A 14,661-nucleotide genomic window follows, 5' to 3' on the forward strand; every position below is an offset into this window, starting at 1 on the left:
CAGATAATGTATATACATGCTAATTTCTTAACTGACAGAAGGCCCAATCAGGCCCATATTTTATAATGCAATATATCCATACAGACTGGCATGAGGAGGGACACTGAAGTGTGTGCGTGTGCCCCTCTCCTTGCTCAGGACACAGAGGCTCTGGCATGGGGCATGGGGGCCGTGCCCTCTCCTTGCTTGGGGCATAGGTGCTCTGACATGGGCCAGGGCCCCTCTCTTTGCTTGAGGCACAAGGGCTCTGGCATAGGCTCCTCTCCTTGCTCAGAGGCTCTGGCAAGTGGGGAGCACTGCCCACTTAGGACATAGGGGCTCTAGGGGAGTGGGGAGGCTGAGTTCCTCTCCTCGCTGAAGAAACTGGGACTCTGGCAGCTGGGGGTCTTGTGTCCTCTGGGGGTACAGAGGCACTAGTGCAGGGGGGAGCTGAGGCCTCTCACCACCCAGGGCGCTAGTGGCTGGGGGTGCTATGCCCATATCCTAACTCAGGGCAGAGACTTGGGGGGAGGGGAGGGCTGAGGCCCTCTCCTTATTCTGGCCACAGGGCGCTGTGCCTGCACAGGTCAGTAGGTTTTCCAATAAGTCCAGGACTGTCCTGCAGTCTCCAGGAATTAAAGATGAATCTTTAATTCAAGATTATGTCATGTGATGAAACCTCCAGGAATTCACCCAACCAAACCTGGCAACCCAAGGCACTGGCAGGGAACAGAGCCGGCCCCTGCGCCCCCCTCGTCGCTTGGGGCACGCGCGCTCTGGCGCGGGGGGGAAGGTCTGAGGCCCTCGGCTAGCTCGGGGCACGGGGCTCAGGGCTGAGCTCAGGCACAGGCAGGCGGCCTAGCCGAGTGGAGTGGAGTGGACGAGGGGGCGGAGCAGCTCTGACGGCGGAAGGAGGCGGGGAGCGGCCCCCCTAACCACTGTGGGCTCCGAGCGGCCGAGTTGGCCGCCTCAGCGCAGCCGGGTCGGGGTTTACCGCGACCGTTGCACGCACCCCGCCGGCGCCCGTCCGGTCAGCCTCCACCCAACGCCGCCTCTGGGGTTCCCTGCTCCCGCCCTCTCCTCTACTGACGCAGTCTGTGCCGCACCAGCTTCTAACATGGCGGCGGCGGCGAGGCAGTAGGAGCGCGGGCCGCGAGCCGGGCCGCGAGCGGGTGAGTGCTGGGGCGCTGCGGGGAGTCTGCCCCGCCGAGCCCCATGCGGGCGAGGGCCTCCGCGCCATAGTGGGGGCCGGGGCCTACACCCCCACCAAGGGGCGGGAGTTACCCGCTCCGTCACGGGAAGGGGCCCACCCCTCGTTGGGCCGCAGGGGCTTTAGCCCTCCGGGGGCGCTCAGCCTGCCGGTGACGGGCTTGGGGAAAGGGTGGGGGTGACCCAGCCCTAGGGGAGACGAGGTCGGTCTTGTGGTCCGGTTTGGTGTGAGAAGAAAGGGGGCGTTGAGTGGCAGGGAATAAACTGCAAATTGGAGGGAAGTTAGAGGAGGGAGGTGTGGAGGGTCATGGGCGAGATCCAAGTGGGGTGGGATTAGTTACAAATGGGGTATTGTGAATGGCTTTAAAAAAAAATCAGCTCCTTGGGGCAGGACAAGAGCCTTTTCTCCACGCACGTTGGTGATGTGCTGCTGGCCACACTTTCAGTCCTCCAGACATAAATCATTAGTGAAAATTCCAGCTGCTGGTACACGCAGGGGGCCGGGTTCCATGCCTGCTCCAGAGTTTGAATGGATCCTCTCTCTTCTCCCCTAGCAGGCAAAATCACCAGACTCTGCTTGCCACATGGCCTCCTTCCCTGCAGGCCTCTGGAACAGGGGATGTTGCTTTGAAGGGTGCTCCATGGCTGGCTGGAGGGTCCACTCTCCGTCTTCTAGTTTGAAGGGCTGTCCCAACTCTGTACATAGCCATTAAAAAAAATCTAAAAAAAAAATCTATGACATCAGTTACAGACTCATTTTGTTTGCAGGCATTAATGAACTGAAAATAATGAATACTGCATATGTATGATAATACATTTAGCAGAGCTGTTAGGACAGTATGAATGAATGAGATTTCAAAAAGTAAGATGACACATGGCTTGTTGAAGTACACATAGCTAAATCTTCCATCGCAAGGCTAAATATTGCCTTAAAACTCCTTCCCAGTGAAGGAATTGCCTCCCATAAATATATGGGACTTGGTAAAGTATCTTTGGTAAAAAGAACGAGGAGTCTTGTGGCACCTTAGAGATTAACAAATTTATCTGGGCATAAGCTTTCGTGGGCTAAAACCCACTTCGTTGGATGATCCCCTGAAGCCCTTTGTTCTGGTTATCACCTGTATTTGTGCATAGGGTAATATGAGCCAGACTCTTTTTAGCCTCATAGATTTTAACACCAGAAGGGGCCATCAAGATCAGTTAGTCTGACCTGCACGTTGCAGACCACAGAACCTCGCCCACTCACTTCTTTTAATTTTAAATCCACTTTATAAAATGCTTGTATGTTCTTTTAAGAGAAAATATTTATTTGCTCCCTATTATCTACAGAGGAGGCCACATACTTGTGCTTTGTGGGGCAGGGACTGTATTTTCTGTGTGTGTTTTTATGGTGCCTGGCACTATGGAGTCTTGGGGCTTGTCTATACTTAAAGCACTGCAGGGGCACAGGTGCAGTGCTTAGTGAAGACACTACCTATGCCAATGGGAGAGATTCTCTCATTGGCATAGGTATTCCACCTCCCCGAGAGGCGGTAGCTATGTTAATGGGAGAAGCCATCCTGTCTACATACTGCTGTCTACACAGGGAGTTCAGGCCGTATAACTGTGTTGCTCAGGGTTGTGGAATTTATACCAACATCAATTCATAGTGTAGACCAGGACTTGGTCTGTGACTGGTAATCCTAGGCATTACCACAATAAGAATAATAATAGCTGAGCTTGAATCTCAAGCACTCTCCATGAAGCATTACCCTATTTTAACTTCAGCTCAGTTTACATTGTGTTGAATTAGTAGGTTTTATTTACTAATTATTTGTTCTGTCAGAACAAATGTACACAGCCAGTCCAGTATGAAGGAGGTGTACGAGGAGCAGCAACAATGATAATGCTTTGATGAGTGAGCCTGCTGTCCAATTATCTGTTGGGGAAATGTGCTAGGTTTCTTACCATTGTGCTGACTGTCTGCTAATCTTTAGTATCTAACAATTTCTCTTCTCCCTTGTAGCCCCTGAACCTACTGGCTAGGTTGTCCTTGCTGCTCTATTTCTAGAAGATTAAAAAAAAAAAAAATCCGTCTTCCGCAAAGCTTGATTTTGCATACAGCTTTCAAAAACAGAATCTTCAGAGTAAAATGACATGGTTCTTGTCCTGTCCCTGATGGTCCCAAAGTTATGAATAGCAGAAATGAAACTGATTAGAGTGATCAATTTCACTCTGCTGTTTTTTGGAAAGTCCTGGGCCTCAACAAATGTACTGTATCGATCTGAAGACAGAAGAACCATAGGGGCTAGAAACGTTATTTTTAATGCATGTCTAAATTCTGCAACCTCCCAACTGCCCCTGAGAGACGTAGCTATACTGACCTAGCTCCTGGTGTAGACTGCTCTAGGTCAGTGGAAGCTCCTGCCTCTTGGGGAGTGCATTACCTACACCCAAGGGAGAATTCCTGCCATTGGAATAGGTAGTATCTATACTGACCATAGACATACCCTATATAAAGGTAATTTTCTGCGATTGATCTTTCTGCAAATATCTCTTTGACACACACATACACCCACCGCCATGGGCCTATACCCGGGTGGAGCCTGAGGCAAGTACTTAGTCCTGAATTTATACACTAGTTCACAGATCATAATTACAAATGTAGTTCATTTCTTCTATTACAAATGGAATTTTCCCTCCTGTACTAGAGGGAGGCTGTGAAGGATGGAGCCCCTGAACAGTTCAGGGACAGCACTTAGATTGGAATCCCAGGATTCGTTTGGAGAGTGCGAGAGGGGTGGGGGAGAGACAGGTTGGCCTTTCACCAGTGTTTTCCTGGACATGCTGTTTATGTGGCAGGAAATCTTTTGTATTAATCTTTGATTAGTAGATTAATTCTTTGACAGTTTGGTTCTGGTAAATTTTTCAAAACCTGTGTGTGAAGAAGTGAGTGAAATAATGGTAGTGAAGGTATGTGCAAGTGGGGGAGGAAAAAGTAGTGGAATACATTTAAATAAGCGACATAGGGTTCATTGAAAGAGATTATTGGGAGAGAAATAGGAGAAAGAGAACACAGGAAGAAAGGGATATAGCAATTGAAGGAAGAAAGAAAGAAAAGAGGAAATAACATTGAAAACAATGTAGAAAAAGATACAGCATGATCTGTTTTAGGAAGGGAGAATGGAGTGAAGGAAAATAAGGTATAGGAAAAATAAGGCAACTTGTATTATAAAAAAAGATTGTATAGAAAATTGACAGTATGTTATCAGTGACAAAGTACACAAAGTGTGAAACTTTTATTCATTTAAACTGTAGCGGGCATAGATTTGTTAGAGGGGTAATGTAGGTATTTTTCACCCTAACTAGTCAAATTATGCCTTGGGTGAACTGTGTCATTATGATTAGGGCTTCTGATTTTTGGTTTAACCAATACACACAGATAAAACAACCTTGATACAAAAACTAAAGAAATATTGGTGTTTTATCCAATAAATGCTGGAAATGGTTACTTGTGTCTAAGGGGCTTGTCTACATGAAGCAGTAATACAGACCACAGGGGTGTAGCAGGGCAATTTACCCCTTTAAGGCCTACGGAGCCAGGGAGCAGTGAGCCCTGACCTATGGAGAAGCTCACCAGGTAGGTGTTGGGTACCAGTTGATCCAGCTAAAAAGTAGCTAACAATTGGCTCTGATTTCCAGCTGGAAGACATTAGTGAGGACCCAGCTCTGTGAAAGGAAGGGCCAGTAGAAACAAAGTTTTTGCTGGACAGCAACGGAAGGCTGCAACAGGAAGGGTTGGTAGGGCCTTGCAGTTCCCCTGAGACTAAGGAACAGCAGTGACCCTTGAGGTGCTGGGGCCAGAGCAGTATCAGTCCAGATCAGGACTATCACTTTTGTTACTTCTCTGTGTTCCTTGCATTTGTGTGACAGAAGAGTAAAAGAGCCCTGCGCAGCAAGCTGAAACAGGGTTTGCACGTAGCTGATTATTTTATCCCTTGAGCTGGTGAACAGATGCAAACTCACCAGCCTACAGGGAGTGTGATTTCTAAAGTGCACTAATGTGTTGCACATTAATTGGTTTGTGTAGACCCTCCTTGTGTTCATTAAGTATTTGAAACAGCACTACATTAAAGCATAGTATGGAACACTACAAATAGATTACTCATTACAGTATATACTACTGTATAATCTGTTACTCATTACAATATATATATAAAGAGAGAGCCCGAAAACCTGCAATTTTTAGACATCTACATAAAACTCAAAAATGGTTAAAAAGAAACCCTGAAAAACAGAAGCTCTAATTACGATCCTTTACACGCTCACAAACTTTGAAAAAAATCTTTGGGGCTAAAAATGTCTCTGTGCCCCCACCCAGCCACTCCTCTGTCCCTATGTGTCCCTGTATCCCCTCCCCCGTCCCCATATGTCTCTGTGCCTCCACCCAGCCACCCCCTGTCTTTATGTAGCTCTGCACCTCCCCCCTCCCATCACCATGTGGCCCTGCACCTTCCTCCCCCCCAGTGGCCCTGTGCCTCCACTCCCATTCAGCCCCTGCCCCAGTCTGCCATCCCCCGAGCCCCTGTCTGACCCCCCCCTCTCCCGCAGCACCCCTCGCTGTATGTCTCCCAATAGCTCTTGTCTCCTGACCTGGCCCACTGCGAAGAAGGCAGCTCTTTCTCTTCCCTTGCTGGCAGGAAGCTGCTGCTTTGTTCTTTCGCCACAGGGCCCTCTGGTGGGCAAAAGGCAGAACCGCAGACATTATTTTCTCCTGGGAGCTGCTGCTTCTCCTGTGCCACAGCGCCCTCTGGTGGGCGAAAGGTGGAACTGCAGCAACATTTCAGCAGAATGACAGGTTTCAGAGTAACAGCTGTGTTAGTCTGTATTCGCAAAAAGAAAAGGAGTACTTGTGGCACCTTAGAGACTAACCAATTTATTTGAGCATGAGCTTTCGTGAGCTACAGCTCAAGCTACAGCTCACTTCATCGGATCATCCGATGAAGTGAGCTGTAGCTCACGAAAGCTCATGCTCAAATAAATTGGTTAGTCTCTAAGGTGCCACAAGTACTCCTTTTATTTCAGCAGAAGCTTTTTTTCCTGTGCAAAAATTTAAAAATATGCAGGGCTCATTAATTGTGCACGTGCGCAGTAGCACAGAATTCCCCCAGGAGTATCTTCTGTATCTCTCTACATATGCGTTGTCCTAAGGATACTATTTTGTTTGCTTCAAGAAGTTAGTGAGCCAGTGCAAACTGTATTAGAAGGCAAACATTTTTTCTAAAGATAATTTACATTTTTCTATGCTATTCAGTGGGTGCATTTGGGGAGTTACTGCCAGGTTAATAATTATAATATGAGAGAACTTAACTTTATTTGTAGATAACATATTTTGAGGAATTTTCTTCTGAATCATTGTAAAAACTCAAGCTAGGATGTCGGGGATGGTGTGCCAGGCTACAGTAGGATACTTGGAATCGTTAAATGCAGAAACAGATTTAGATTAATATTAATGGCCTAATAAGTATGCAACATTTTTGTATAATTTCCACATAAAAACTTTAAAGTTGGAAATTCACCTCTGACATTCCAATATGTTCGTTTGTTTAAAATATTGAAAATGTTTCATGGCTTTTTGTTAAGGTCAAGGAATTGAGACTTAAGGTTCCATAAAACTAACTTTTAACCTAAACTCCAACTTACTATCCATCAATATGAGTAAGGGTATATAGTGCTCAACATGACAATAACTTTAGACATTTTTTGGTAATACTTTCTACACATATGCTGGCTGCAGTCTCTCCTTCATAGAAAAGAATTTGTCTTCATTTCAGTCACTGTGTTATAGAGTGGAGCCCAGGAGAGAGGGCAATAGGGTCCAAGAGAGCAGATGATAGTAGAAGGAAAGTATTGGCAAAGGGCACAGCGCTGGAAGAGTGACTCTTGTGGAATGAAATGAGGGAAAAATTATTTTTATTACTGAAAACTAATAAAGAAGGAACATATACTAAAACATAAACAGAAAAAGACACACCAAGATAGTCAACATAAAGAAAGAAACAGTGCCATGAAAGGGAAAGAACAAACACAGGAGATAAAAAGCTGAAAATGTGTTTATTGATTGCTATAAAGCTTAATGAAAAACTGTTACAATTACCTACTCAAGATGTATTCTGTTTTTAAAAGAAACCAATAAAAAGGGTTGGGCTGCGTTATAATTAGAGCAGCTCCTGGATACTAGAGTGATAGGCATCTTAAAAATATTTGCAACATTAAATGTTTAGGGCTAACCCTATCAATATTGTCAATGATTTGATGGATCATGATAAACTATTTTTACATTTTGACCCTTAGTTTTTTGGTGTTTATAGCACAAGTCCCAGTCTGACATTTCTGCAGTGGCCTTTGCCCATCTTACACAATTGTAAGGAATTTAACAGTACAAAGTAGTAAAGTACAAAGTGTTGCTTATTTTTTTCAATCAATGTATAAAGTATAACTAATGCAGCTTACAATAATCACAGGAATAGCCTATCACGTAAAAGATTGCTAAGTCCCTCCACTGGACTCAATCAGTGCTGACTCAAATTCACTGAATAGTTTTGGGCAAATATTTGGGGTGGGGAGGAGGTGGGAAGGACTTGGGGGCCATTCACAAAATGGCCAGAAGAAGAGGTGTTGGTGCCTTATAACCTTTATCCCAGTGATTATTTTGCATTAATGGCAATTCGTAGTCTTTCATAATGACAATGAATAGTCATTGGGCTAGGAAAAGAGAATGAGAACCACTCTATAGGCTAGCGGTTAGGTCAGTCACCTAGGATGTGGGAGATCCAAGTTCAAGTCCTTGTTCCAGTAACGTTAATTGTTTAGATGCAGTGGAACAGCTTCAACAGAAGCAACTGAGATAAACCTATACCAGAATATCCCAAAACCCAGTGATTAGGGCACTCTTCTGCCATGTGGGAGACCTGAGTGCAAATCACTTCTCCATATCAGGCAGAGGGGAAATGGAACGTTGGTTTCCCACATCCCAGGTGAGTGTTCTAACTATTAGGCCTAATGGTTATAAGGGAGGCACTGCTGCCTCCACTTGTTTTGTGCATTTAGCCCTTTAAAAATGCTCCAAATTGACACTTCTTTATTTGCTGAAGGGTTTTTTGTTTGCTTGTTTGTTTTTTACACTTTTTGAATTCAGTTCAACCCAAACCCAACTTCTCTTCCAAAAATATATTTTTTTAACTGCCAACAAACTGAAAAATCAGTGAAATGCCCAGCTCTGCTGCTCAGGAATTACAAAGTCCATAGGCTGAAAGATGTATGTCAGTAACTGTGGACAACTATTACAAGGCAGGGACCATATGCCTTGTAAACTCTGTAAGCAGCTGTCGCAAAAGGTGTAAACAAATAGCTATGCTGCTTCCCTTTTCAGTATAAATAGTGAAGGGTAACCCAGGATCCAAGTGTTTGTCATATGCAGCATTTTTTTTTTTTAGGCTAGTCAATTTTATTTATTTGGTGTAAGTTTAAAACCTCAGTGAACCTTGCATCTCTTCCAATTTAATCTCAGGAGTATCTCATTTTCCACTCCACATATGGTACTTTAATAGGAACTTAATGTCCGTCTTATGTAAATCTGTGCCATTTGACTTCTGTATACTGAATAGTCCTGCAAAAGTATTCTGATTTCTTATTATGGCCAGTAAGAATTTGTCTGTCATACTAGGGAATTGTTTGTTTTTCTTGGCAAATAGTTCAGAGGTAGTCTTAATAAGTTGCCTGAGTGCACAGACCTTTGGCCCTAAAGTTAACTCCTTCTCTCCACCTCATGCCCCCTTAGCCACTTGATTCAGCCTTGGGTCTGAAGATCCAAGGCTTCTGGGAGCAAATTATCAAAGTACTCTACTAGGTCTTAACCTTTTACCCAACTAGGAGAGCAGAAGATCCTAAGATGTTTGTCTTGTCCCCACTTTTTTCCAAATCCTCTCATTTTTCAAGTATGTTCTTATAAAGCCGGTTAGGAAGTTGAATGACATTCTCATCAACTGATGCCTTAGTCTCCCTTGCAGTTTTCTTGTATGCTTTCCTCTAAAAAACTATAAAAGAAAACATGAATGAAGTCAGTATTGCCAAACCCAAGCATTCAAAAATCATGAGTCTGGCCCCCCCCAAAGTCCGAGATTGGCTTAAATCACAAGATTTTAAAATAGTGGATTATTAAGCCTTTAGAATACATTCATTCACGTTTACAAGCTTTACTCTGCAACGATGACAACTGGAATTTTTTTAAAATAAAAAGAGATCTTTTGATCTCTTTGATTCACCAAAATTGGTGATTGTAAACTCTTAGTCTTTGAAACAGGGACAGTCTTTTTGTTTTCTGTGTTTGTATGGCGTCTAATACAGTGGCACCCTGGTCCATGACTGGGACTCCAATGTGCTATTGTAATACATACAATAATACCACCTTGATTGGTGATAGGAAAAATGCAGTATTTTGTGTTTCTCTTAAAGCTCCAGCAAGTTTTGTGAGAGTTGGTAATAACGTAAAGTTGAACTGAATATGCACAGAAAACTGTTTTTAAGTTAATCTTTGGTCTTTAGGACAAAAGGAAAAATAACAACTCATAGACTTTCATATTTAAAACGGCTTGAGAGCAAAAAGGCCACCTTTTTCAACATGTCAACACTCAGTTTTGCTCATTTATGTATCAGGATGATCACACCTTTTTTTCCTTCATAAAAAGCTTTTCGGTCAAGATCAAGTGAATATATAGTTTCAATACACAGAGGAGAAAACTCAAAGGTTTTTATATTTTTGTTGTTTACAGTCTTTAAACTTTTGAAGCCATGGGAATCAAGGTCCAGCGGCCACGTTGCTTTTTTGACATAGCCATCAACAATGTACCTGGTGAGAAGAATAATTTCTAAACTATATTATGTTATAGCAATATAAATATTTAATGGTCAAATGAAGACAAGTCTAATTTAACTTTATAAATGTGTGGGATTTTTTTCAGCTGGAAGAGTGGTCTTTGAATTGTTTTCTGATGTGTGCCCAAAGACGTGTGAGAATTTTCGCTGCCTTTGCACAGGTTCGTAGATATTTATGATTTTTAACTTAATTCATTGTTGGTTAGTTTCATATTGTGAATTATTATATTCGACAGAATCCCCTGTAGACATCCAATGATTATCACTTTTTGCATACCAGAAAATGAAGGTAGACTTTAAAATAATGTGTCTTGGTCTCTGTAGAGGTTTAACATTGGTGTCTTGTGTGCATTTAATGCAAGGTTTGTGTACTGAAGCACTTACAGTTGTGGCATCAATTAGTACTTGGAGCATATGCTAATCCAACTTAGATACTGGAGTGTCAGGCTAACTGCAACAGCCCTCAAAAATCCTGTTGAAAGCAGGCTGGATAAAAATCAATTTTTTTAAAAAAAATAGAAAATTAGAATTTTGTATTTAAATTGGGTTCTTTTAATTTAAATACAATTTTTTTAAATAAACCTATTTAAAATTAAATATGACATTTACAACATGTTTTAAGATTTAAACTTACTGTAATCTATTAAAATCATTAATTTAAAATCAAAAAAATATTAAGCAGTATGTTTGCTGGTAAGTTTTAAAGAAAGTCAAATCACTGGTTCGGTGTAAGTCACTGGCTAAGCACCTGGAACCAGCTTTTGACAGCTGTAGCCTCTACTGCAGGTGCAGAGAGAATGTTTTCTTCATTTCAGTTAATTCAAAGTAAAAAAACAAAGGAGATGAAAAAAGTAGGACTAGTTTACCAGATTGAATCTATGAATAAAAATGTGTATGATAGGATGAGATTTATTAGTTCTAAAATCTCGAAGGACTTGGTGACCAGAAACAATCAGTTCAACTCACTAACTACAGATAATACTTCCTTTTGTTTAATAAATTAGTTTTAAATGCAAAACATATTTTATGAACTTTGTCTTATATCTACTTTTAAAGTAGTTTTATTTAATAATAAAATAATTAAAATGCTGATTTTGTGCATTTTAATTGAATTTGAATTTCCATCCAAATAGAGCTTGACATAAATCACAAGTAAAAAAGAATAATCTAAAATTTCACTGTTTTCTAACATAATAAAAATGTAAAAATTAAGGCTTTAATAATTGCAAGTTAAGTTATATAATTGATTAAATTAGTGTGTGTGTATGTGGAGAGAGTGTGTGTGTATCCTGCTTGTTAGCAAAAAGAAGCACCAATGTTGGTGTAAATGGTTTTATTTAATTGCAAATCAACATGTTTTAACAGTTACCACCTAATGAGAATCCGCTTTTCTTTAGAAAAGTTAGTAGAAAGTACAAATGCAAAACATGATTAAAATTGATGATTTTAATCAAGTTTTTCTGCTTGTTGATTTACATCATGATTAAAATCCGTTATTTAAATCAGTTTGTGCTGGCTGAAACTATATAATATTAACTAATCCTGAAACTGATAAGCATACAATAAAGGTAGCCAGTGAAAGGTCAGGAAGTTGAGCATTAATGGAATCTTCTGATTCCTGTGATATACTGAACTACCACTAATATTCATGGCCTTTGTTTTCTAAGATAGGCCATCCACTTCTTAACTATCCCCTTTAGTTTTTTCTTTTCAGAGTAACAGCTGTGTTAGTCTGTATTCCCAAAAAGAAAAGGAGTACTTGTGGCACCTTACGAAAGCTTATGCTCAAATAAATTGATTAGTCTCTAAGGTGCCACAAGTTTTGTCTTTGTAACAGATGTGTGGCAATCTCTAATCCCAAATTAAATTCAAATTCCCTGTTTCTTAGTCAAATTACCAGTCCTTACAAAAACCTATCATGGAAATATTTTTGAAATGGCATTTTTATCCTGCTGAATTGTTACTTTAATTGAAGAATACTGATATTGGGTCCAAGCCTAGTCATTAAAATAAAACAGTGTTTTAAATGGTGATTGTGAATCTGACCCAGATTTCTCCAACCTCCATCACCTTTTTTCCAAGGTAACTTTTAACAAATTTCTTTTCTCCTAAAAACTTAGTTCATCACAGTAGTGGATTTATAGAAACTCGCTTGTTTTTTCCTCCATCTCCAACATTTCCCACCGTCTTCCCCTTCAATATTTTTATTACATTTCAATCTCACGAGTTTTTGCTTATCACTTCCATGTCAGAAACAAGTAATATATGTGCACATAAAATAGTTCAAGCTCAGAATTGGAATTTGATCTTATTATTGAAACATTGGGAATGTGTATGGTCAAAAGTGTTTAGAGCAGGGGACTAGGAATCTGTTTCTTAGGTTTTCTTCTGGCGATCAGTCCAGAGAAAGATATACTCAACTTTCTGAAAGTGGTGGAACCTTTGCAGGGTTTTCTCAAATGTCTAAAAACTTGTCTTTGGATTATAGGAGACAATGTAGTGCTTTTTTAATTTTAGTGTTCGTTCAGTTACCTGCCTTTCAGACTTTGTACTTACTGCGACCAGCAGTGTGTTAGCCTTTTAGGAGTAGTCTTTTAGGTTTTGTCTTGACAGGAAAATTTATACAAGTATAATTTTACCACCATAGTTATACTGGTATAATTCCCCATGTAGACAGTCTTACTCTGGAATGATAATACATTTAAGTTTCTGAGTGATGCTGGTAAATTTCCCTAGGAGACTTGTGTCCTATCTACAGCTTCACCACAGACTTCCTTTGTGACCTTGGGCAAGTTACCTTGGCCAAATTTTTCAAAAATGGGTATTGAAATGGCGTAACCCAAGTTTTGAGTGCCCAACCTGAGACACCTGGGATCTGACTTTCAGATGTGCTGGGCACACACAGCTCCTAAGACCTTCATTTGGAGCTGTGAACACTCAGCACCTCTGAAAGATGGGTACTGAGAAAATGAGAACCAAAACCCGTGGCCAGCTTTGGACTTAATCTATTTGTGTGTTCCCATCTACAAAACAGATGTTTGCCTACTTCTCAAACTGATTTGCAAGACTTAATAGTTAATGTTAGTCAGACTGTTGGAGCTTCTCCAATGAAAGGTGTTGCACAAATGCAAAGTATCTTTTTTTTTTTTTTTTAATTCCGCCCCTTCCTCCCATGTCTCTTTCCTCTCTCCCTTTTAGGTGAAAAAGGTACCGGAAAATCGACCCAGAAGCCACTGCATTACAAAAGTTGTCTGTTTCACCGAGTTGTGAAAGATTTTATGATCCAAGGAGGTGACTTCAGTGAAGGTAGGACACAGCCTTAAAAGAAAACTCCAGTTTTTAAATAGTAAGATATTTTTAAGGGTCCTGTTCAGCATCCTACATTCAGATGAAATGTCTGTTGACTGTGTGTTGTTAAGGTGTGTGTTCTTCGAGTAAGGTGTGCTGAATAGGGCCTTCAAATAAGAACATATTTATAAATAGCTTTCAGTTCCATTCTCTTTATAGCTTGGTGTGGCCTCCCAGTGAAAAAATTTAGTGTAATGCAGTGTAAAACATTGTATTTCCCAGTAGTAGTCCTAGCTTGATCTAGAAATGTGTGAGACAATGCAGAATAAATGGAAAAGCCACAGCCTGCATTTTCTCAGTCCCATTCTACTTAAGCAGACTGTCAAGATGTAGCTTCCTATTTGACTGTTCTTGAAGATATTTTGACTTGGATGCAATAATTGAAATATCTTTTATATTATGATACTTTCTTTAGAAGTCATTAGGCACATCTTGAACTTTAAATGATTTATACTTTCACTACATTTATTTGTAATACAGTGTATTTTCTTTCAAGGAAATGGGAGAGGAGGAGAATCCATTTATGGTGGTTTTTTTGAAGGTAAAGTTTTTTTTATCAAGCCAATCTAAACCTTTTTCAAATGTTCTGTCTTATAAATATTAAACTTGTAATCCATGGTCGTGCTTCTACAATCATCTGGGGTCTGTGCATATCAAATCTGAGTCCCATTTGGTTTATTTGGGTTCTGCATGGGCGCAGAAGTCTTTGCTATCTGATCTGATGGCGGTATGAGGGCCATAAAGGTGTATTTTGTTTACTTCACTATTTTGTTCAGAAAATGTTTGTGTCTAAATGAGGATCAAGCTGTTCTGATTCAAATTTGTCAACTTTATCAGACTTACATTTGTACATATCTATTCTAAACCTGATTAATTTTGTGACTTCCGTATCCAACTTGATCATCTTAAGTAAACTTATTTTTCTAACAGCAAGCTCTTTGTAAACTCATCCTGGTATCTGAAAGTAAAGCTGCTTATTTGGCTTGACACCAAACTGGATCACCACCATTAATAAAAATTCTTCATCAAAACATAGTTAAAAATTATATTGATGATGCATGAGCTAGAAAAAACATCATCATTTTTGTCTTCCAAAGATGTGTGGATCTGCATGTGCCAACAAGAGTGAAAAATAGCAAAGACCTGCTCTTACTATACTCAGATGTTGCATGAGTATATGCAGGAAGTACATCTGTTGAGTAAGAGTTCCAT

The 14,661-nt window shown here is 40.8% G+C and overlaps 1 protein-coding gene across 2 annotated transcripts in view; it reads left to right on the forward strand.

Moving 5' to 3' along the window:
• The first annotated feature begins 792 nt into the window (after window positions 1-792).
• The window catches only part of PPIG (peptidylprolyl isomerase G), a 36,667-nt gene continuing 22,798 nt past the window's right edge, over window positions 793-14,661 (forward strand). Inside the window, exons 1-5 of one of the 2 annotated variants that reach the window (XM_073305767.1) lie at window positions 793-1,151; window positions 9,999-10,078; window positions 10,188-10,262; window positions 13,300-13,407; window positions 13,946-13,990. In XM_073305767.1, the coding sequence (XP_073161868.1) occupies window positions 10,018-10,078; window positions 10,188-10,262; window positions 13,300-13,407; window positions 13,946-13,990 (289 nt within the window). In that variant the 5' untranslated portion in view covers window positions 793-1,151; window positions 9,999-10,017. Of the gene's footprint in view, window positions 1,152-7,790; window positions 8,205-9,998; window positions 10,079-10,187; window positions 10,263-13,299; window positions 13,408-13,945; window positions 13,991-14,661 lie in introns of those variants that run through there. The other variant, XM_073305768.1, reaches the window with a different exon arrangement.

Source organism: Lepidochelys kempii, chromosome 11 (assembly GCF_965140265.1).
Source record: "Lepidochelys kempii isolate rLepKem1 chromosome 11, rLepKem1.hap2, whole genome shotgun sequence".
NCBI classification, from domain to species: domain Eukaryota; kingdom Metazoa; phylum Chordata; order Testudines; family Cheloniidae; genus Lepidochelys; species Lepidochelys kempii.